The 25,196-nt window shown below is 36.2% G+C and overlaps 1 protein-coding gene across 2 annotated transcripts in view; it reads right to left on the reverse strand.

The window, feature by feature from the left end:
* The window catches only part of KIAA1328 (KIAA1328 ortholog), a 342,210-nt gene that overhangs the window by 100,513 nt on the left and 216,501 nt on the right, over window positions 1-25,196 (reverse strand). Inside the window, exon 8 of one of the 2 annotated variants that reach the window (XM_047086944.1) lies at window positions 23,023-23,130. The exons of the other annotated variant lie outside the window; for it this stretch is intronic. Within the exon in view, the coding sequence (XP_046942900.1) occupies window positions 23,023-23,130 (108 nt within the window). The remainder of the gene's footprint in view (window positions 1-23,022; window positions 23,131-25,196) is intronic. 2 annotated transcript variants of the gene reach the window in all.

Genomic DNA, 25,196 nt, shown 5'->3' on the forward strand with positions numbered 1-25,196 from the left:
ACCTATCTTTTGCTTCAGTTTTCTTATACCAATGGTGTTCCACTCTTTCTAGACCAAAGGTCATTCATGTTGGGAGGAAAAATAACTGGGTAGTGTTTCATTCTCTTTGCCATGTGTTAACAAATCACATTTTCTAAATAATAAACTTACTCTTGGTTTGCTCTTAATCCTTTAAACAAAATCAAACAAAGGACGCCTGCGTGGACACTTAACCAACTGAGCCACCAAGGTGCCCCCCCAAAATCCTTTCTTAAGTCCTCAATTAATTTATGTTTACATGCTCAGAATTATACTCTTGATAGTTTCCTAGCTCTTTGGACTTTTACCCTTTTGGGTCTCAGATCAGAAAATTATGCTTCTTCTTTTTCTGCCTTTCTTTCTTTCTTTCTTTCTTTCTTTCTTTCTTTCTTTCTTTCTTTCTTTCTTTCTTTCTTTCATTTTATGTAGAGAGTGTAAGGGGGAGAGCAGCAGGGGCTTATGAAGGAAGGGAGGGAGAGAGGGAGGGGGAGGGTGAGGGGAGAGAGGGAGAGAGAGAGAGAGAGAGAGAGAGAGAGAGAGAGAATGAATCTCAAGCAGGCTCCACACTCAGCACAAAGCCCAACACAAGGCTTGATCCCACCACCCTGGGATCATGACTTAAGTCAAAATGAAGAGTTGGATGCTCAATCTAATGAGACACCCAGGTGCTCCTCTGCCTTTCTTAAGTTTCGGTCACACATCTGATTACCACCAATTTTCATTTGTGATGAACTAGGCTGAACATGACAACTCTACTGGTTTCCTTCATCTCCTTTTAGGATATGAAGCTAACAATAGGCAGTCAAAAATTCTTAGAGTGGAATAAGATTTCCAGTTTCCCTTTCTCTTTGATTTTTTACAAATGCTCTCCAGTAGAGCAATAATACGTGAGAATGATTCCTCTCTTAAGTCTGACAACCACCTTATGTTTTCTTAAGAAAGGCTGGGGAAACCAAAGCTTAGCAAGGTTAAATGATTACCCAAGTCCCTACAACTCATAAGTGGGAGAGCTGAGATGTGATCTCAGGTCTCTTTGCAGAGCTAGAGATATTAAATTATTGTACTACACTGCCTTGTAATCCATTTCCAGAATTATGAAATTCCACACTTGTGTATATTTTCCCTACATATATCACCCCTTCAATGTCCTAAGAGACTTCTTTTTTTAATGTTTATTTATTTTTGAGAGAGAGACAGAGACAGAGCACGAGCAGGGGAGGGGTGGAGAGAGACAGAGACACAGAATTGAAAGCAGGCTCCAGGCTCTGAGCAGTTAGCACAGAGCCTAACCCAGGGATTCAACTCATGACCCATGAGATCATGACCTGAGCTGAAGTCGGACACTTAACCAACTGAAACCACCCAGGTGCCCCGAGACTTAACTTTTCACAAAGGCAGTATAAATTCCGTACAGATCTTCCTCAACTTATGATGGGGTTATGTTTTGATAAACTCATCATAAGTTGAAAATATAGTACGTCAAAAAGCATTTAATACACTTTACCTATTGAACATCATAGCTTAGCCTAGCCTGCCTTAACAAGCTCAGAATGTTTCCATTAGCCTGCAGTAGGGCCAAATTATCTAAAACAAATCCTAAAATAATAAAGTTATGAATATTTCATGTAATTTATTGATTTCTGTACTGAAAGTGAAAAACAGAATGGTTGTGAGGGTGTCCGTTGTTTACCCTTGTGACTGCATGGCGGACTGGGGGCTGCGGCTTGCTGCCCTTGTCCAGCACCACAAGAGAGGATCGTAGGATGTATCGGTAGCCTGGGAAAAGATCCAAATTCAAAATTCAAAGTACATTTTCTACTGAATTCATATGGCTTTCACACCATAAAAAAGAAAATCTTAAGTTGAATTTTACATTTCTAAAATCAGTTGAACATGCAGGGCCCCCAGATATCTTTTGTTTTCCTGGTTAGCTTTCTTTCCCTCTTTTAAGCTCTTGGTGGCAGCAATTTCAAGCCTCTTTTACTCTTCAAACCTTCCATCCCACTGCCACTCAGCCCTGTACCTTCCTCATGCTCCTACCACATTCAAGCAGATCATCTAAGTTCTTGCCTCAGATGGAAAATTGAGAATACTACATAGGGACACCTTCAACTACCTGCTAACAAACCCGTGCATCATTTTATAAGGAAATAAATAAGCAAATAAAAACCAAAACACCTGACATTTAAGTGTCAGTGGGATTCAGTGCGACTAAATTCTGCTTAAAATCCCATCTTTTTGCTAAAGTAGTACAGCTCCCTTTAGATCACACTGTACAGATATTGAATAATTAATGTTGTAAAATCATGATGTATTTTTTAAAAACCTATGATTTCTCTGATTCATTTGCATAATACTCTATACCTTTTTGTTTTTGAAAATATAGTTTCTATTTTGGAATAATTTTAGATTTCCAGGAAAGTTGCAAAGATATTACAGAGACCTTCCTCATACTCTTCATCAAGCTTCCCCTAAAATTAACATTTTATAATAAATAGTATGATACATTTGTCAAAAGTAAGAAAACATTGGTACATTACTACTTTTTTTTCACAATTTTTTTTCTTTTCTTTTTTTTCTTTATTTTTATTATTATTTCTTTAATATGAAATTTATTGTCAAATTGGTTTCCATACAACACTCAGTGCTCATCCCAACAGGCGCCCTCCTCAATGCCCATCACCCACCCTCCCCTCCCTCCCACCCCCCATCAGCCCTCAGTTTGTTCTCAGTTTTTAAGAGTCTCTTATGATTTGGCGCTCTCCCTTTTTTTTTTCTTTTCTTTTTTAAAAATTTGAATCCAAGTTAGTTAACAAAGAGTGTAATAATGATTTCAGGAATAGAATTAAGTGATTCATCACTTATATATAACACCCAGTGTTCATCCCAACAAGTGCCCTCCTTAATGCCCATCACCCATTTAGCCCATCTTCCCACCCAACAGCCTGCCAGCAACCCTCAGTTTGTTCTCTGTATTTAAGAGTCTCTTGGGGCACCTGGGTGGTTCAGTCGGTTAAGCATCTGACTTCAGCTCAGGTCATGATCTCATGGTTCGTGAGCTCAAGTCCCACATCGGGCTCTGTGCTGACAGCTTGGAGACTAGAGACTGCTTCACATTCTGTGTTTCCCTCTCTCTCTTTGCCCCTCCTCCACTTACGCTCTCTTTCTCTCTCTCAAAAATAAACATTAAAAAAAAAAAAAGAGTCTCATGGTTTGACTCCCCCGTTTTTATCTTATTTTTTGCTTCCCTTTCCCCATGTTCATCTGTTTTATTTCTTAAATTCTACATATGAGTGAAATCATATGATATTTTTCTCTGACTGACTTACTTTGTCTAGCATAATACACTCAAGGTCCATCTATGTTGTTGCAAATGGCAAGACATCATTCTTTTTGATTGCTGAGTAATATTCCACTATATATCTATATCTATATCTATATCTATATCTATATCTATATCTATATCTATATCTATATATATATATATATCTATACACACACATATACCGCATCTTCTTTATCATTCTTCAGTCGATGGACATTTGGGCTCGATCCATACTTCGGATATTGTCGATAGTGCTGCTATAAACATTGGGGTGATGTACCTCCTTTGAATCAGCATTTTTGTATCCTTTGGGTAAATATCTAGTGGTGCAATTGCTGGGTTGTAGGGTAGTTCTATTGTTAATTTTTTGAGGAACCACCATACTGTTTTCCAGAGTGGCTGCAGCAGTTTGCATTCCCACCAGCAGAGCAAATATGTTCCTCTATCTCCACATCCTCACCAACATGGTTGTTGCCTGAGTTGTTAATGTTAGCCATTCTGACAGGGACACATTACTATTTTTTTTTAATTTTATTTTTAATTTTTTTTAAAATTTACATCCAAATTAGTTAGCATATAATGCAACAATGATTTCAGGAGTAGAATTCCTTAATGCCCCTTACCCATTTAGCCCATCCCCCCTCCCACAACCCCTCCAATAACCCTCAGGTTGTTCTCCATATTTGTGAGTCTCTTCTGTTTTGTCCACCTCCCTGTTTTTATATTATTTTTGTTTCCCTTCCCTTATGTTCATCTGTTTTGTCTCTTAAAGTCCTCATATGAGTGAAGTCATATGATTTTTGTCTTTCTCTGACTAATTTCACTTAGCATAATACCCTCCAGTTCCATCCACATAGTTGCAAGTGGCAAGATTTCATTCTTTTTGATTGCTGAGTAATACTCCATTGTATATATATACACCACCTATTCTTTCTCCATTCATCCATCGATGGACATTTGGGCTCTTTCCATACCTTGGCTATTGTTGACAGTGCTGCTAGAAACATGGGGGTGCATGAGGACACATTACTATTAATTAAACTCTAGACTATTAGTGTTTAATCTGTTTTTACACTTATGCCTAAGTTGTTGTTGTTCCAGGATCTGTTCCAGGATCTGATCTATCACACTGCATTTAGTTACCATGTTTCCTCATGTGTGCTACCATTGCTCAGTGTTTGTCTTTCATGACTATACCTGACCAGTTTTGAGGCCTGGTTAGGTATTTTGTACAATGTTCCTCAATTTGGATTTGCCTGTTGTTCTCCCCATGATTAGTACAACGTAAGTGTTTGGGAAGAATACTGCCGAGGTGAAGTTCCCTCCTTATCACATTATATCCAGGGTTACATGATATCAACATGACTAATCATTGGTGATGTTAACCTCAGTGATTAAGGTAGTGCTCACCATATTTATCTACTGTAAAGTGTGACTTTCCCTTTCCATATCCTATACCTTGGGTCTGAGCCACTAAGTCTAGCTCACACTCGAGTGGAGTGGGTACTAAGCTCTACCTCCTAGAAGGAGAAGTATTTCTTGGAATTCTTATGCAGGAACATTTGTCTCTTTTGTTCTATTTGTTTATTCATTCTATCATTTATTTATATTGATATGGACTCATTTGTACTTATTTTATATTTTGGGTTGTAACAGATCACACCATTATTTTGTTGCTCAAATTGTCGTGGGTTTGGCCATTGGAAGCTCTTTCAGGTTGGCTTCTCTGCCCCTTTGACATGTCCTCATCCTTTTGATTTTTGAGCACTTCTTCCTTTCGGCATCCAGGCTCATCTCTCTTTTTCTTAGCCCCATCCCAATAATTAGCCATTTCTCTCAGAAGTCCTAGTTTCTTTTATTGGAGTATGGTATTTAGAAACTAAGATCTGGGTACTGAGTGGGCTTTGCCACTGGGGATCACTGTTCATAGGCCCTCTTGGCTGACATAGGTAGGGAATACATGTTATGTGTACTAACCTATATTTATACTTATTTTTGTATATATTCGTAAGTGTATACATACACACAAATACTATGGACTGCATTATGTCCCCCCATTCATATGTTAAAGCCCTAACTCCCAATGTGATGGTATTTGTATTTGGAGATGGAGCCTTTGGGGAAGGTAATTAGGTTTTGAGGAGTCATGAGAGTGAGGCCATCATGATGGGATTAGTGTACTTATGAGAAGAGACACCAGAGAGCTTGCTTGTTCTCTGTCTCCACCATGTAAGGATGCAGGAGAAGGTGGCCATCTACAAGCTGAGAGCTCTCAACATAACCCAAACATTCTGGCACTCTGATTTCACATTCCCAGGCTTCAGAACTGTGAGAAAACAAATTTCTGTTGTTTAAGCCACCTGATCTTTGGTATTTGGTTCTGGCAGCCTGAGAGGATTAAGTAAATGAATATACACTAATTTCTCCAACGTTATTCTAGCACCACACCATTCATTCTAGCCATATATTCATTCTTTTGTTCACTTGACAGACTATAGGTATCTGGTATTCGTAGCTGTCATGGAGCTGCAGATATATGTTCCTAGAATAAACATTTACTCTGGATATGGGTTTTCTTTACGTGCACACAATGCTTCTACCAAAATTACTATCCATGGACCTATAAAAGTCTTACCAACCATGATGGCATTTTACACAGCATCACCTCTGATCAAGGAACTTACTTGATAGCAAATGAAATATGGCAATGGGCCCATGCTAATGGAAGTCATTGGTGTTGCCATATCCCCAATCATCCTGAAGCAGCTATCTTGGTAGTACAGCAAAATAGCCTAAAGTCTCAGCAATAGTGCCAGCTAGGAAGGAATACCTTGCAGGGCTGGGGAAATGTCTGCCAGGGTGCTCTAAATCAGTGCCCAATATGTGGTGCTATTTCTCCCATAGCTAGGATTCCTAAGTCCAAAAAATAAAGGTTGGAAATGGGAGTGGCTCTACTCATATTACCCCGAGTGATTTATTAGCAAAATTTTTGCTTCTGTTTCCCATGATCTTAGGATCTCTTGCTCTAGAGGTCTTAGTTCCAAAGGAGGAATACTTCTGTGAGGAGATGTAGCATGGATTCCACTGAACTGAAAGTTGATATGCCATGTGGCCACTTTGGGCTCTTCATGGTTCTAAATTAACAACCAAAGAAGAGGGTTACTATACAGGGTGGGGTGATCCATCTGAGAGGAAAGTTGGTTGCTACTACATATGGAGATAAGGAAGAGTATGTCAGCAATATAAGAAATCCCTTAAGGTGTCTCTTAGTTACTATGTCCTATAATTAAAGTCAATGGGAAGCTACAACAATCCAATTCAGGCATGATGGTAATGGCCCTGCCCCCTCGGGAATGAAGGCATGGGTCATCTTACTGGACAAAGAACCATGACCTGCTTAAGTGTTTCCTGATAGCAAAGGGAATACAGAATGGGTAACAGAAAAAAATAGTTATAAATACCAGCTACAGCCATGTGGCTAGTTGCAGAGATGAAGACTAATAGTTATGAGTATTTCTCCCTTACTTTGTTATGTTTGTATACGTATATTAAATTCTTTTTTCTTTCCTGTAATCCCTTTATCATCTAACATAAGATGCATTAATAATATTTACCTTTGGGGTACCTGGGTGGCTTAGTTGGGTAGGCATCCCATTCCTGATTTGGCTCAGGTCATGATGTCACGGTTCATGAGATTGAGCCCCACATCGAGCCCCCTGTGAGAATTCCTACTTGGGATTCTCTCTCTCCTCTCTCTCTGCCCCTCCCCCTGCTCATGCATGCACACACTCTCTCGCTAAATAGACTTTTAAAAAATATTGAAAAAATAAGAATTAACTTTACATCACAGCACTAAAATTACAGGATGTCAAGAACAATGACCATTACCCAAAGACTTCACATCCTCCTCTAGGGGAGGGGTTAGCATGTTTTCAAGCTGTATGTGTGATAACTGTATCATGTTAGGTAGAAGTATGCCTTTCTAATTATCTTTATTTGGATATTAAGTATAGTTGACGGAGATGTGTATGGGTACTAAGTGGACACTAGGTGGGTTGTGGTGGTGGTCCTTTTGATGTGTCAACTTGGCTAGGCTATGTTACCCAGAAAACTAGTCAAACGCTAATGTAGGGATTGCTATGAAGGTATTTTGCAGATGTGATTGAAATCCATAATATCTTAGAGAATTTGGGTGGGCCTGATTCAATGTTTTTAAAAGTCATAAAGGCAGAGCTGAGGCTTTCCTGAAAAAGAAGAAATCCCTCCTGTGGACAGCAGCTTCGGCCTGTACCTGAGAGTTCTAGCCTGATCTTCCTGACAGCCTGCCTTATGGACTTTAGACTTGCTTAGTGTTAAGCTAATTCCTTCCAATATATCTCGTAATATATATCTCCAATATATCTCCTACTGGTTCTATTTTCTGGTTGACCCTGACTAATAAAGTCCTTCACCATGTCACATGATATAACAAAGAAAGATTCTCTTTCCATCAAATAGCCCAGGGCTCAGATTCAAGGTTAAAGGATTAAAGCTTGCACACACTGTTTACCAAAGGAGAAAATGCCAAATAGCAAAAGCAACACAGAAATCAACCCTCTTCACCACAGGAGCAATGTGAAAAACAAATGAGTTGAGTTCAATATGAAATTTTCTCTGTAGGATTATCAAAAATTTGCACTGTTTCATATGTAATAGACAGTCCTTCTGAGACAGGCGTCCACCCACAACAAACCATGGGCTAATCAAGATCACAACCATATCCTCAGACACTTTATGATCAAAATGTATGCTCAGAAACACAGTCATTGTTTCTTTTCATCTGATCTTCAAACAAACCTCCAGTTACTCCATCTACCCAGGAAGTCCCTACATACATACTTTTACAAATAAAAGAATGCACTTGTTTTTAAACCTTTGTGTTTGTATGGGATCGTCCTTTGTGTATTCAATTGTCTTGAATCCAAAAATCAATTTTTTAACTATATCCAGGCAGTTAGAAAAGCCAGCCGAAGCTATTGCTAATTAAAAATAAAAACCGTTTACGGCAAGGCAATGAAAAACTGTATATCCTTTTAGAGAGAACTCTTAGGGCTTCTGAATACAAGAATAAAAAAAAATTGACTTAATAATTACTAATCATAACCTTGCTCCCTCTACCTTTTATAGTTATATAAAAGTCTTATATGCCGATGTGATATTTTTGGTAAATGTTTCTGGCTTCCATCCATTTTGTCTTAGTTTTTACTCCCTCTTGCCACTGCAAAATATCTTATGTGCAACTACTTCAGTTGTATAAATGAAACACAGCAATGTTTGCAGATTCCTTCCAAAGAAAAATCTTACATACTTGTAGAAAGAAAAAAAGAATCAAGACTTAGACTTATCAATTAGGTCCAGAAACAGTCCTTTGGATACTACCAAAGATTTGATAGGACAACTAAAATCGCAGTTTTAGGCTTCAGACTAATCTGTATTTATTGGGGCTTGTAAAAATGATGCTAACAAATAAATGATACTTTTTAAAAGTTTATTTATTTATTTAGAGAGAGAGAGAGAGAGAGAGAGAGAGAGAAAGTGAGAGAGAGGCAGAGAAGGAAGAGCAGAGAGAGGGAATCCCAAGCAGGTTCCATGCTGTCAGCGCAGAGCCTGATATGGAACTCACAGTTTGTGAGATCATGACCTGAGCTGAAACCAAGAGTTGGACACTTCACTAACTGAGCCACCTAGGCATCCCTGATACTTTTTAACCAGCTAAACTTCCAAGACTATTGTTTTTCTCTATCTCCCAGGAAACAATGCAAGATGTTCAATATGCAAGATGTCACCCTTGTTCCATGTTGGGACAAGAACCCATATATTTCAGATTGGAAAAGGATAGGCAGTCACTGTATTAACAGAAATCAAACTGCTCTTATTACAAATAAATCTTGGAATGAGGTTATCAAAGCAAGCTGACTCGAGTAGCAATGAAACTTCCAATTCCCCAATCCTACTAATGTTGTCTGGGTAGAAAATTACTTTTACAAAGATTTGTGTACATTTGTTAAAGTGAAGGGTAAAAACCACCACAACTTTATCCATTTGTGTGTAGCATATAAAATGTAAATGATTATACAATTTATTATCCAGCTCCTTGTATTTAACCAGTGGTAGCAGCAATATTCTTCAGGAAATTACTCTAATTTCTGTAGATGATTCTCGCTACCCCCTACCCCATATGCCTATAAATCAGACCCTAGGAAAATGATATGCAGCCAACTAATTTAACATCCTGAGAATCTATGAAATACCATTTTAGAAAATATTTATCCCACAAACTTACTACATATTAAGATGACAAATATAATTAAAAAATTATTTAGAGTCAAGAACATGTAGATATTACCCACAAAGAAGCTAATTCGAAGGACATGCTACACCACATACAAGGGGACAGTAGGTTTGTCTTTTCCTATTTGAATGCCATCAATATGCAAAGTAACAAAGCATGCATAGACAATAGCTTGGGAGAACCTTAAGTAGCCTTATGTTTCAGTCTATTAGTTATTTAAAAACCAGTGTTTGTAGCAAGGGTAGAGAAAGGATGTACCCTACTATGGAATGTAAGAATGAAGCTTTGCTCTTAAAGACTAAACAAGGTCAAGTTCAGGCATGGACAGACAAGGCACCAGACTAGTGAAATGCTCCCTTCTTTATTGCTTAAAATGAAGAAAACTTGATTCCATAAATTATATTTATCACCAATTTATCTTTTCAAAATTGTTGGTTATATGTGACTTTTAAAAATCAAATTATCAGGGCGCCTGGGTGGCTCAGTCGATTAAGCGTCAGACTTCAGCTCAGGTCATGATCTCACGGTCTGTGAGTTCGAGTCCTGCATCAGGCTCTGTGCTGACAGCTCAGAGCCTGGAGCCTACTTCGGATTCTGTATTTCCCTCTCTCCCTGCCCCTCCCCTGCTCATGCTTTGTCTCTCTCTGTCTCAGAAATAAATAAAAACATTAAAAAAAATCAAATTATCATTCACCAGGACACAGTTCTCATAAAAAGGATCTGAATATTTACTATTACTTGTCTCAGTATCACATCTGTTATGAAGACATAATAGGATGTTATGTTGGAGAATTAAGTTTAAAAAAGCAATTAGCAACTAGAGGAAGGGGTATGTAGGCAAAAAAACCTTGAGGAGGAAGAGAAGAAGGCTGATATGGTCTAAGAGCATGTGACACTTTGTAACATTTCTTTTGTTCTTAGCTGTATTTAATTCATTTTGAATATTGAACAGTACCAAAAATAGAGGGAAAAATTAAAAATTATAGTGAGATAAATTTATATACCATGAATTCACCCATTTATGGTAATTCTTAGTGAGTTGAGACTTGTGCAACCATCGCCACAATCTAATTTTAGAATAATCCTAACACCCCCGAAAGGAACCTCATGCTCATTTGCAGTTGCCCCTCATTCCCCTCTCCCTGCACTAGACTATGACTCATTCACAGCTTGTATCTATAGATTTGCCATTTCTGAACATGTCATACAAATGGAGGATATAATTCACGGTCTTCCATGAGACCTTCTTTCAGCTAGCTTTTTTTTTTTAAAGGTTCATCCATATTACAGCATGTGTTAGTACTTCTTATTGCCAAATATCCCATTGTATGGATATATGATATTTTGCTTATCCATTCATCAGTTGCCAGACATTTGGGCTGTTTCTACTTTTTGGCTGGTATGAATAATATTGCTCTGAATTTTCACACAGAAGTCTTGGTGTAGACGAAAGTTGCCTAGGAGTAGAATTGCTGGGTCATATGGTAATTCTATGTTTAAGTGATGATTTTCCTATTTTTCAAAAAGGTAAATGATTAAAAGACTGAAATGTGGATCTAGAAGAAAGTACTAAAAGGAAACAGTTGTTTTTTGTGTTTTGTTTTGTTTTGTTTTTTTAGTTATGGCTCAAAAGGATTTGAGAGATGATAGGAAGATCACTGTCCAATCCCTGAAATTTCCTCTATTATTGAAGCTGTGTGACATTCAATTAATAGCAAACATTTTTTTTCATTTTACTTTAGTTATGCTTTATAATGGGATGTCTCTGAGCCCAATTGTACAATTTTACTGATGACTTCTAGGGTATCTATGATAGACAGCAGAGATCCCCACCCATGTGCATCAGTCAGGTTGTTAAAGAACTTTGACCTAGACACTGGAGAAATGTTCTCTTTTTACATGAACAATTCTTTAGGCCAAAAGGTTGTGAGTTTAAAAGAGGAAAGAAATGAAGTTAGAAGGTAGGGGTAGGTAATTAGAAGGGGAGTTACTGTCAATTATCATCGATAATTAAAAATGACTGTAAAATGATATCACCAAATTGACCACCAACATGGTTCTAGCAATCCACATCCCTAACAGGAGTGCATTAAAATATCTGTTTCTGTACTCTTGTTAACTCTTGATATTATTAAGTCTTTGGATTCTGCCTGTTTATTAATTTAAAAAGTGGTACCTTTTTGTTGCTTTTAATTTTTACTTTCCCAAGATTAGTTGTGAGAAGATTTGATACATGTATTGGCTGCCTGTGTTTACTTTTCTGAGAGTTGCATCTTAGGGTAGTTTACCTGATCATTTTGAGTTATTTTTTTCTATTATGGATACAATACTTCTCATTCATCACCTTTTGATGACTTCTTATTAAACCTTCCCCTGAGATTATTCCAAGAATCTGTTTCCTCTTCCCAGACACTGTCTTTACTGCCACCTTTTGTAGTAGATGAACTCACTTCATACTTTACTGAGAAGACTGAGATTTTAAAAAATTCATTGCACCAATATTTTATGACCACATACTATAGGCTGAATATACAATATTCATAACATATAGAAGATGTGTTATAATATATCATATATAACAAGACAGTTGTGATCCTTGCCCTCGTGAAGCTTAAAGTTGGGTGGTGGTAAATGAGACTTTGGAATTCTGGAATAGGGAACAATGACAGACACATGCTTCACATAAGGTGACCAGGAAAGTACCCTCTCAGGAGACAAAATTTAAGCTCTCATCTAAAAAAGTTAACACAAGGAAGAACAGAATTAAGAGTGCTAAAAACAGCTATAGGTATGATGCAGCATGTACTAGAAACTGAAAGAAGACCAAACCAATGCAGTTGGAACATAGGATTTAAGGAAGAAAGTGCAAAGTCAAGATAGAAAAGCATAAAGGCCATGGTAAGAAGTTTAAATTTTAAGTAAGGTTCACTAAATGTTTAAGAAGGAGAGTGGTATGAAATGAGCTAAGCAGAAGCCAGATCATGTAGAACATTCTAAGATAGCCAAGGAGTTGAGATTTTATTCTATATGCATCAAGGAGTCTTTGAAGAATTTTAGGCCAGGGAGCAGTAGACTGCTATTTTTGAATGATCTTTCCATCTGCTATGGAAAATAAATTGTATGAGGGTAAGAACAGAACTCTTTACAGAAGCCAAGGTTTGTACTATGGTGGGAGGAGTACATACATTTTGGAGGTAGAACAGAAATAAAAGAATATGCTTACAGATTGCTTGGGAGGGGAGAAAGAAGGAAGGAGAGAAGTGAAGGACACTTTTTGACTTGAGTAGCTAGCATTTACTGAAATAGAGTCTAGGATAGGGTGAATGTGGACTGGGGGGATTGGAAAAGGGAAATAAGATTTCTGTTTTAGCTTTGTTATCTGGGAGATGTCTATCAGACAGTTTAGTGGACAGGGTTTAACGGTTGGGGGTGGGGGGGAAGGTCAGACTGTAGAAACATTTGGGAGTCAGCAGCATACAGAGGATATTTAAAGCCAAGAGCTTAGATAAGGTCACATAGAAAGAATGTGTAGAAAAAAGAAACAAGGGGTGGGTGCAGGTACAAGCAGAGAAAGAGAAGTCTGTAACAAATAAGGGAGAAGTTGACCAGCGATAGAAATTGATCTCCCTATCTTATTCAGGACTATGCTCCATCAATTATTCATTGCCTGCAATCTTTTCTTTCACTAGCCACTTCCCAGGATTATAAAAATTTTAGGTCATTCCTCTCCTCAAAATTATACTCTTTCAACCAAATTTCTTTCCAAGGTAACATTTCTGCTTTTCCTCTTTTATTTCCATGAACAGCACCAGCCCGCTTTTGAAAACTTTTCACATTGCCACTCTTGGTTTTTCTCAGGTTCCCATCTACACATTTTCTAAGGTTCTGTTTACATTTCTTTGAACTTTTTCTCAGAAATTAATACCCATTCCTACAGGGCCAACACCAATCTAGATGACTCCTAAGTCTAAACCTCTAACTTCAATTTCTCTTAGGAGGATTAGATTCAAATTTCTACTTATACACTAGGTAGGCTTGGCCTAGAAATCCAACCTGTTTAATAATTAGAGAAAAGAATGTTAGAGATGGAAGAAACCCAGTAAAAATCCAGTTGAACTCTCCCATTCATAGGCAAGGAGACGGAGGAGCACAGCATTATCTGTAAAGTCACATGGTTAATTACTAGAAAGACTAAAACCTGGTATTCTGGACCCTCACTCCGATGGTCTTTAAAAGCAAATTAATCATCTTTATCACAACTCAGTTCTTTTTCCTGACTTGTTTATTGTTCGAATCACACAGGTCCAAAACCTTTGGCTTGATATTTAAACCTTTTCATAATCTAACCTAACTTACAAATTTAATCTTTAGTTTCACTTTCCCTTACTCTTCTGGTAAAACTAAAGCATACTTGCTACGGTGCCCTCACATACTGTGTGCTTTTCTTCCTTCACTCAGACTCTCTCCAAGTCTTCACCCACCTGAGATACACACACACATCCATAGATACCCCTAACCAATTAAAATTCTACCTTATGTTTTATAACTTATTTCAAATATTACCACTTCCAAAACCCTTTTCTTAATTTCTTTCTATTTCTTGTGTAGCCCTTATATTATCTAATAGATGATAAATATTGGTATATTTGCCTTACTCTACTATTAAAGTACCCGCTGGTAGGGGATTCTGTATATTTCCTGTAGTACTTCGTAAGCCAGTTTTTTTTTAAATAATAATAGATGTTCAATAAAAAACTATTGCTCAGTATTATGTAAAAATACAAAAATGGTCAGATTTTTAGAAATCTGCATAATTACAGAACTAATGTTACTTCATAAGGGTCATCTTTGCATAGCCAACAGACATCAAATTAACTAAAAAACAGACCAGAGAACCTATAAGCAATCAGAGTTCTTGTGACTTTTTAAGTCATTATCATCTTTCATGTGATAATTATCTTCCAATGGTTTGGCTCAGCTTGTGCCCTACTATTTGCTCTTATTTGTCATTAAGGTTTCACGTATTATTTATTTTCATTCTATAGCATTTATGCAGGAGGCAGCAATGTAAGCTCCCTTGCCTGTGATTCTTCCCACAGATAATAGAAAATAAATTGCAATTAGATTTTGGTAATTGTATATAATTAACTCAAAATGAGTTGTTAATTATAAAAAAGATGTTTTTCACTTCCTCATTATCTCATTTATTTTAGTTTCAAATTCTTAATGCCTCACTTGAGTAAGTTTAATATTTTAAATGCACATTTTTAATACTAAGATAATCTAAATTTCCAAATAAACAAAATTTAGCTTAAAATTAAATTTTACCTAGGGAGTTCTACCAGCAAAAATCAAAGAGCCTGCAATGTAGAAAGAAGGTCATTTCCCACAACAATTCTTGATTATATTTTGTGAAATCAACAGACATTTTGGTTTAAACAATTCTTCGAAGGCTGCTCAAGCTGTATGTATTTTCCCTCGCCCCATCTCTACCTCCTTCTGGGGTTAGTGGAGATAATATCATTTTCATAGTCAACTGAATCAAGGAGACAGATGAACTCATCACCTTTACTTCCTTGAATCTCACATTAGATTAAATAATTTAAACACTGTTGAATAAGAATTCTTGGCTTTCCAAAGACAGTCAGACTTTGCAGGCAGTTGTCAGAGTTTATTCAAACTCTTACAATGTAGATTAACATTTTAAAAGGTCTATGGTATTATAAAAGACATATTAAGAAATATTTTTTGGAAGTAGTGTATCATCTTACCTTATTTTTGTCGTCATTGGAATGTGGGACATGCATGCCCAGCACACCTAAACTTTAAAAGTACATCCATCTCTTAGACTGCAGCACTAGTTTGTAAAGCATTCACTACCCTTACCTGAACAGCAGCGATGAAAACGTTCATAAATTACAAGCAGGGGTATGAATTGCTACAATCTTTTAGAAAATAAAATTGGCAGGGACTATTATAATTTGTAACTATAAATTATACCAAAATGTCTTTATGTAAAAATAGCCTTTGACTTATTTATTTTGGGGAATTTATTCTTAAAATATACAAGTACTAAAACAGAAGAATATAAGTACAGTCATGCCTGCTGTAACCTTATGCATAGTAGTAAAGAACTTGAAACAACTTGAATGTCCAACAATAAAAGTGCTAGATAAGTTATAGTACATACAGAAACCACAGACTATTATGCCTTTATAAAAAACAAGTTTGTATTAGTTTTCTATTGCTGCTATAATGAATTATCACAAATTTAGTGGCTTCAACAACATAGATGTGTTACTCTGTAGTTCTGTAGGTCAGGAGTCTGACACAGGTCTCACTGGGCGAACACTGAGGTAGAGGCCGGGCTATGTTCCTTTTTGGAGGCTCTAGGGGAGAATGTTCCATTGCTCATTTGTGTTGTTGGCAGAATTAGTTTCCTGGCAATTGGAGGCCCCCATTACTTTGCTGGCTGTCAGCTGAGGACTGTCCTAAGTTTCTAGAAGCTACTTACATTTCTTGGCTTGTGACCTCCTTCCTCCATCTTCAAAGCTAGCAATGACAAGTTAAGTTACTCTTATGCTTGGAATCTCTTCTCCTTCCATCCCATCTTTCTGACCCAGAAAGAAAATATTCTCCACTTTTTAGGATTTGTGATTAGACTGGGCCCAACCACATAATCCAGGATAATCCCCCCATCTCAAAGTCTGTTCCCTTGAGCATATCTGCAAAGTCCTTTTGCCATGTAAGGTGTCATACTGAGAGTTTCCAGGTATTAGAACACAGACATCTTTGGAGAGCAATTATTCTGCTTTCTACAGTTCTATATCTAAAAATCTGATAGATAACCATTAAGTACTGTTAAGTGTGTTTGGGGGGTAATTAACAAGCAATGTGTTCAGTTTTATCTCAAATGTTTATTGATGTTATATATATATATATATGATATAAATATAGATAGGCATAAAGAAAGATATAGAAGGATACACATCAGTGTGCTAGCACTAATTCAACCAGGATAGGATAGGGAACAGAATAAGGAATAAAAGATGACTAATTTTTTCTGATGTTTCTTTGGATGTTTTACTTTTTATGAGAAAAAATGTTTTTCTTTTGAAATTTAGCAAAGGATAACTAAAAATAAACTGGAATATGACACATTGGACCAGATGGACATAACAGATGTATTCAGAACATTCCATCCCAAAACAGCAGAATTCACATTCTTTTCAAGTGCACATGGAACATTTTCCAGAATAGATAATGTTACACCAAAAAACAAGTTTCAATAAATTAAAAAAAATTGAAATCATATCTTGCATCTTTTCTGACCATAACAGTATGAAGTTAAAAATCAGTCACAAGAAAAAACTGGGAAAGAACACAAAACAAACAAACACATGGAGGAAAAATAACATGCTACTAAACAATGAATGGGTCAACCAGGAAATCAAATAGGAAATCAAAAAATACATGGAGAGAAATGAAAATGAAACCACAATAGTCCAAAAGCTTTGGGATGTAGCTAAAGCTGTTCTAAGAGGGAATTTTGTAGCAATTATGGCCAACCTGAAGAAACAAGAAAAATCTCACATAAACAACCTAATCTTACACCTTTGGAGCTAGAAAAATAAGAACAAACAAAACACAAAGCCAGTAGGAGGAAGGAAACTATAAAGCTAGAACATAAATAATTGAAATAGAGGCTAAAGAAACAATAGAACAGATGAGTGAAACCAGGAACGGGTTCTTTGAAAAGTTAAACAAAATTGATAAACCTTTAGTCAGAATCATCAAGAAAAAGAAGGAAGACTCAAATAAATAAAATCAAAAATTAAAGAGAAGTAACAACCAACACCACAAAAATACAAAGGATTATAAGAGACTATTATGAAAAATTATATGCCAACAAGTTGGACAATTTAAAAGAAATAGATAAATTCCTAGAAACATATAACCTTTCAAAACTGAATCAGAAAGAAACAGAAAAATTGAAGAGACCGATTACTAGCAACGAAATTGAATCAGTAAACAAAAAACTTCCAAAAAACAAACTCCAGGACCAGATGGCTTCACAGGTGAATTCTACCAAACATTTAAAGAGTTAACACCTATTCTTCTCGAACTATTCCAAACAACAGAAGAGGAAGGAAAACTTCCAAATTCATTCTACGAGGCCAGCATTATCCCGATACCAAAACCAGATAAAGATACTACAAGAAACCAACCCATTGTCCCCTGAAAACCAAAAACCAAAACCAAACCAAAAAAATACAGGCCAATATCTCTGATAAACTTAGATGCAAAAATCCTCAACAAAATATTACCAAACTGAATACAACACTACATTAAAAAAAAATCATTCACCACTATCAAGTATGATTTATTCCAGAGATGCAAGCGTGGTTCAATATTCACAAATCAATATGACACATCACATTAATAAGAGAGAGAATAAAAACTATATAATCATTTTATTAAAAGGATCACTACCTAAAATATATAAAGAACTTACAGAACTCAACACTAAAAAACCAGATAATCTGATTAAAATTTGGACTAGAGAACCTGAATAGACATTTTTCCAAAGATGGCCAAGAGACACATACATGATGTTCAACAACACTAACCATCAGTGAAATGGAAATCAAAACCACAAGGAGATATCACCTTACACCTATCATAATGGCTAATATCAAAAACACAAGAAATAACAAGTATTGGCTAAATGGAGAAAAAGGAACCCTCATGCACCATTGGTGGGAATGCAAATTGGTGCAGCCACTGTAGAAAATAGTATTTAATATTTCAAGATATTAAAAATAGAATTACCATATGATTTAGTAATTCCACTACTGGGCATTTACCCAAAGAAAACAAAAACACCTGCTCAAAAAGACAGCATTATTTACTGCAGCATTTTTTACAATAGCCAAGATACAGAAGCAACCCAAGTGTCCATCTATAGATGAATAGAAAAGAAGATTTGGTACATATATATATACAGTGGAATATTACTCAGCCATAGAAAAGAATGAAATCTTGCCATCTGCAGCAACATGGATGGATCTAGAGAGTATCATGCTAAGTGAAATAAGTCAGGCAGAGAAAGAGAAATACCTTATGATTTCCTTAATATGTGGAATTTAAGAAACAAAACAAATGAAAAGGAAAAATAAATAAAGAAACCCCCAAAGAGACCCTTAAGTATAGAGAAGAAACAGAGGGTTACCAGAAGGGAAGTGGGTGGGAGGATGGGTAAAATAGGTGAAAAGGATTAAGAGTACACTTATCTTGACAAGCACTGAATATTGTATAGGATTGTTGAATCACTGTATTGTATACCTGAAACTAATATAACACTGCATGTTAACTATATGGGAATTAAAATTTTTAAAAAGATGTAGTATGTATGTATGTATGTATGTGTGTGTGTGTGTGTGTGTAATGTAGTATATATACACAATGGAATATTACTCAGCCATGAATAAGAATGAGATCTTGCCATTTGGAACAACACAAATGGACCTAGACAGATACCACATAATTTCACTCACATGTGAAATTTAAGAAATAAACCAAACGGGGGGGGGGGAGGGGGCACCTGGGTGGCTCAGTCGGTTAAGCGTCCAGCTTTGGCTCACGTCATGATCTGGCAGTCGTGGGTTCGAGCCTCACATCGGGCTCTGTGCTAACAGCTCAGAGCCTAGAGCCTGCTTCTGATTCTGTGTCTCTTTCTGTCCCTCCCCCACTTGTGCTCTGTCTCTCTCTCTCAAAAATAAACAAACATTAAAAAAAAAGAAATAAACCAAATGAACAAAGGAAAAAAGAGACAAACAAACCAAAAAACCAGGCTCTTAAATATACAGAACAAATTAATGGTTACCAGAGGGGAGGTGGGTGGGGGATGGGTGAAATAAAGGGGATTAAGAGTATTCTGATTTGATGAGCCCTGAGTGATGTATGAAATTGTTGAATCATTATATTGTACACCTAAAATGAATATAATACTGTATATTAATTATGCTTCAATTTAAAAAGAGTAGAATATGAAACAAAATGTATAATATCAACACATCACATACTCACTCATAAAGAAATGAGATCCAGAAGTTATATACTAAGATTGTCTTTAGATGATAAGATTATGGGTATGTGTTAATTTCTTCTTTTGGCTTATCAGCATTTTATATATTTTCTTCTACCATAAGCAAGCAAGTAAATATATAAGCAGAATTACAGAGGACCCCAGGAGGGATATCGTAAAAAAAAAAAAAAAAAAAGAGAAAAAAGGAAGAAAGGAAGAAAGCAGAAAGAAGGGAATATAGCAACAAAAGAATGCAATGAAAATATGACAGAATAATTAATGTGTCTAAACATATTCAGAGAATTAAAGTTTCTGGTTAGGTTTGGGAATGACAAGACATGAGAATCTAAGTTACACAAGGTCAGAAATTTTTGTGTTTTGTGCACTGCTGTATCCCCCAAAGTTTAGGATGTATCTAACACCTGATGGGAAACTATAAATATTTGAGTGAACTAACAAATGAATTATTACAAAGAAAATTAAATAAGGCATTTCTAAGCTTTAGAGAAAACAATTATATAAAAATTAAATATTGTAATCATATAGTACATGACCCTGCTGTGTATAAAATATATACAGTCTGATTGTAAATATATTGTGATATAGCTATACTGAGAGGACAGAAGGAAAAAGCATATGTGTGGGTATGTACATTAGAGGCAGAAGGGGAAAAGGGAGAAGAGTGGAGAGAAGCAATGGAGGGAATGGTGAAAAAAGAGAGAGACAGCAAATAGATGGTTAACTATGAGAGCTAAATCATCATCTTTCATAGCAGACAGTCAATAACCAAGGCCCACATAAGTCTGTTATTCAGAAATAAGGATATAATGCTAGAAGAAACAGTTATAAGAAGAAACATCTAAAACAGTCAAAACTTCTTCTAAGGAGTGAAAGTTGGGAGTACCGCTGCTCCAATGTACAGGCAGTTGCTATTTTGCAGAAGTCTTGTTGAACTGGTTGACTTTTTAAAAAAATTTTTAAATGTTTTTATTTATTTTTGAGACAGAGACAAAGCATGAGCAGGGGAGGGGCAGAGAGAGAGGGAGACACAGAATCCGAAGCAGGCTCCAGGCTCTGAGCTGTCTGCACAGAGCCCGACGCTGGGCTCGAACTCAAAGACTGTGAGATCATGACCTAAGCGAAATCGGACACCCAACCGACTGAGCCACCCAGGCGCCCCCTACTGGTTGACTTTTTAAAGTATGTGTATGCTTGCTATCAAAAACAATAAAAATTAAATAAAAAATAGATTATGGCATGTCACAAAGAGGCCAATACTATGTGATTCCAGTATGTGAGGTAACTAGAGTAATCAAACTTACAGAAACAGCAGAAAGGTGGTTGCCAGGTGCTGGCAGGGAGAGGAAATGTGCAGTAGTTTGATGGGTATAGAGTTTCAGTTTTGCAAGATAAAAAAGTTCTGGAGACTGGTTACATAACAATGTAAATATACTTAAAAATGGTTTAGATGGTAAATTTTATATTATGTGTATTTTATCACAATTAAAAGATGGCAAAATTGTCTGAAATGAGAATTCTTTGGTTCTGCTTCTAATAACAGCTGAAGAGTTCTATAGGTCCCAAACTCCCATAGTTACTCCCATAGTTACATATTTCTCCCCAATACAAACTTGGGGAGAAAACAAACAAACAGAACTGAAGCACTGAACAGTCACGGAAAACAAGCAGAAACTGGAAGAAGATCAGCACTTGAATGCAGTGGCACTGGGAGGGTTCTCAATTTCTTTTTTAATGGCTTTCAGCTGAAGGCCGGTCTTAAAGACCCAGAGAATAGAATCTGAGCTGACCAAAGCACTTGAAAAGGGAAAAAACCCTGGAGAGGGCAGAGAGAGAGAGAGAGAGAGAGAGAGAGAGAGCGCCTCAAATTCTGTGTAACAACCCTGCCAGTTTGGGCTGACCGCTGAACTACACATGAATGAGGCTGACTCAAGCATCCATCCGAGTTAAAGTTCATAGGGCTCGGCAGTGATTTTCACTGTTACTCGCATGGGAGATAGGGCTTGGAATGTGAATTCAGTCAAGTTAAATGCCTGCTAACACACACAAAAATTAACATTGTTTAGAGGACTAAAAGTGAATTCTAGAGTCATTCCCAGTACCAGGAAACAATAAAAAACTGCTAAGTGTACAAAGGAAACCATGACCAATACTCAAGATTAAAGCTGACCAATGGAGAGAAGCCCCAAGATAAACCAGGTGTTAGAGAAAAGCATTTTAAAGGAAAAATAATGAATAAAGGAATTGTAATGAATAAAATAGGAAATTTCAGTAGAGAAATAGAAATTTTAACAAAGATACAAATAGAAATTCTAAAACTGAAAAATCCAATATCTAATTTAAAAAAATTATTCTATGGGCTTAACAGCAGATTGGAAATAACAGAAGAGTTGATGAACTTGAGAACAGATCAATAGAAATTATCCACAATGAAGAAAAAGGAAAAAAAAAGATTCTAAAAAATTAGCAGAGTCAGGGACTTCAGTAAAGATCTAATATACCTGTAAATGAAATCCAGAAGGAAAGAAGAAAGAGAAAAGGTAAAAAAAATTTTTTTTGAACAAATAATGGCCAAAAATTCTTCAAATTTCATGAAAAGAGAATTCTCAAACATAGCTTTGATGGTGAAAACTGATTTAACTTTTATGGAAAGCAACTGGGCCATGTGAATCAAGAATCTTAAAAGTATTAATATGCACTTTGAGTTTGTAGTTCCATTTATAGGAATCCATACCAAAGACATGGGTAGAGATAAAGTAAGAAATTTATTCTAGCAATGCTCTTCAAGGCATAATTTATAATAGCAAAACCTTATATTATCCAATAATAGGCTAATAGATGAATATTGAGCAATACTTGTCATACAATAAATATTTGTTGAATGAATATCAAGTTTTCATAAAATAAATTATGACATCAGAAAATATGTTACAGTGAAAAAGCAAAAATTAAAATTCAGCATAAGTATAATCTCTATTACTCAAAATAGAATATATTATTATAAAAGAAAGAGGGAGAGGGCTCAAAGGATCATCTCTGAATGGTAGGATCATGAATGATTTTTATTTTTTACACATTTCTGTATTGTTAAAAATTTTATAGTGAGAATGTATTTATTTATATTATCAGAAAACTGGACCTATATAAAGCTGTAAAAACATACCAAACATATCCTTAATATCTTTGCCTTAATATCTGTATCCTACATGTTCTTGCTTTCACCCACCCATAACTCAGGTTTACCTTGGTCCAGAGTCATCCCCATTCATATCCAGATTGAGTTCTCGGGGTTTAGTAAACTCTTTAGCAGCAACGAGTTCTCTTGACTTAAATACAGCTTGATTTCTTAACCTGGAAAAAAAAAAATTAGAGGCTTTCTAATCCTTGGAACCTAAGCAACTGAATGGTAAACCTTGCAGACCATATGCTTCCAGCTAGACCTCAAACAATTGTTTTCCAATTAAAACTTGATCTGTCAGAGCGCCAGCGTGGCTCAGTTGGTTGAGAGTCCAACTGTGGCTCAGGTCATGAGTTTGAGCTCTTTGCTGACAGCTCAGAGCCTGGAGCCTGCTTGGGATTCTGTGTCTCCCTCTCTCTCTGCCCCTTCTCAGCTTATGCTCTGTCTCTGTCTCTGACTCTGTCTCTCTCTCAAAAATAAAAAAAACATTTAAAAAACCCAACAACCTCGATCTGTCAAAATAAATGGGCACTTCCTAAATACACACAGGATGTAAATAAAATAAACACAAATCAGTTTTACAGGAATTTCAATTTTCTTTATTTACAGAGGAGTTGGAGAACACTGAGTTGGTCAAAATATCATTTAAAACCTCAACACTATAGATGCTTTAGGAGTACTTTAAGTTTCTTCATTAGAAATTTCAAGTTTCTTTCTATTCACTCCTAAGCAAGTGTATTCTGATTATCAGAGTCTTAATGGGAATTCTAGTAACACTAAGTATCACTGACCATGCCCAATATATCCATAAAAGGCAAATATTTCTCATATTGTCAATTCAAAGAGCTGGGGCTATGTCTCACTGACCAATGTGTTTTCTTAAGATCATAGAAACTGAAAGAAATTCTATCCAGCAATGCTAACTAGCCCCATCCTCGATGTGCTGAGGAGGGAAGGCAGAGAAAGAAATTAGCATGTTCTACCAGAGTCTGGATGGCAATTAACCACTGGCACTTTTTCTACCCATATGTGACCTTTTCTACCCATTTTCTAAGTTTTTTTAGAAATATTCTCTGGATCATTTTTAGAAATGAAATCTGTAGAAGTATATTCTTTAACTATGAAATAAAACCAGGAAGAGGGGAAAATATTATTAAAACGGCATTATCATTTCCATCATTGTCAAAGACATTCTTATAACTGCAACTAATTATGCACAGTAATAAGCAAAGAAAAATATGTAGGGGGCGCCTGGATGGCTCAGTTGGCCAAGTGTCCAACTCTGGGTTTTAGCTCAGGTTATGATCTCAGTTTGTGAGATTGAGCCCCGCCAGGGGCTCTGAGCTGACAGCATGGAGCCTGCTTGGGATTCTCTCTCTCTCCCTCTCTCTCTGTCCCTCCCTCACTCTCTCTGTCTCAAAAATAAATAATCATTTACCAAAAAAAAATTAGATTAATTACCCTCTAGGAACTTAGAATTTTATAATAATATTTGGTAGTGACACATACATGGGTAGGTAAATGCAGAGAGCAGGGAAGCTATACTTCTACCAGACAAAATAGACAAATCAAAAATTGTAAAAAGACACAAAGAAAATCACTATATAATAATAAAAAGGTTGATTCATCAAGAGAATGTTAGCAATTGTACATATATGTGTATCTAACACAGCAACACCTAAATTTATTAAGCAAATACTAACATATCTGAAGGGAGAAACAGATAATTCAATAACAGCTTCAATACCCTACTTTCAACAATGGATAGATCATCCAGATGTTAAAGAAACACTGGACTTGAACTATGCTTTATATAAAATAGACCTAATAGACATATACAGAACATACCATCAAACAGCAGCAGAACACATATTCTTTTCAGGTATAAACAGAACATTTTTCAGGACAGATCATGTTAGGTCACAAAACAATTCTTAGCAAATTGAATAAGACTGAAATCATACCTTTTCCAAACATAATGTTATAAAACTAGAAGTCAGTAACAGGAGGAAATGGGAAAACTCACAATAAGTGTAAATTAAACAACACACTCCTGAACAACCAGTGAGTCAAAGAAGAAATCAACAGGGACACTAAAAAATATCTTGAAACAAATTAAAATTGAAACATATCAAAATTTATGAAATGCAGCAAAAACAGTTCTAAGAGGTAAGTTTATAGTTTTAAATGTCTATATTAAGGAAAAAGAAAGATCTCAGGGTGCCTGGGTGACTCAGTG

This window comes from Lynx rufus, unplaced genomic scaffold (genome assembly GCF_022079265.1).
Source record: "Lynx rufus isolate CCGP_SWC_20201006 ecotype Redwood Valley unplaced genomic scaffold, mLynRuf1.p SCAF_22, whole genome shotgun sequence".
NCBI lineage: Eukaryota > Metazoa > Chordata > Mammalia > Carnivora > Felidae > Lynx > Lynx rufus.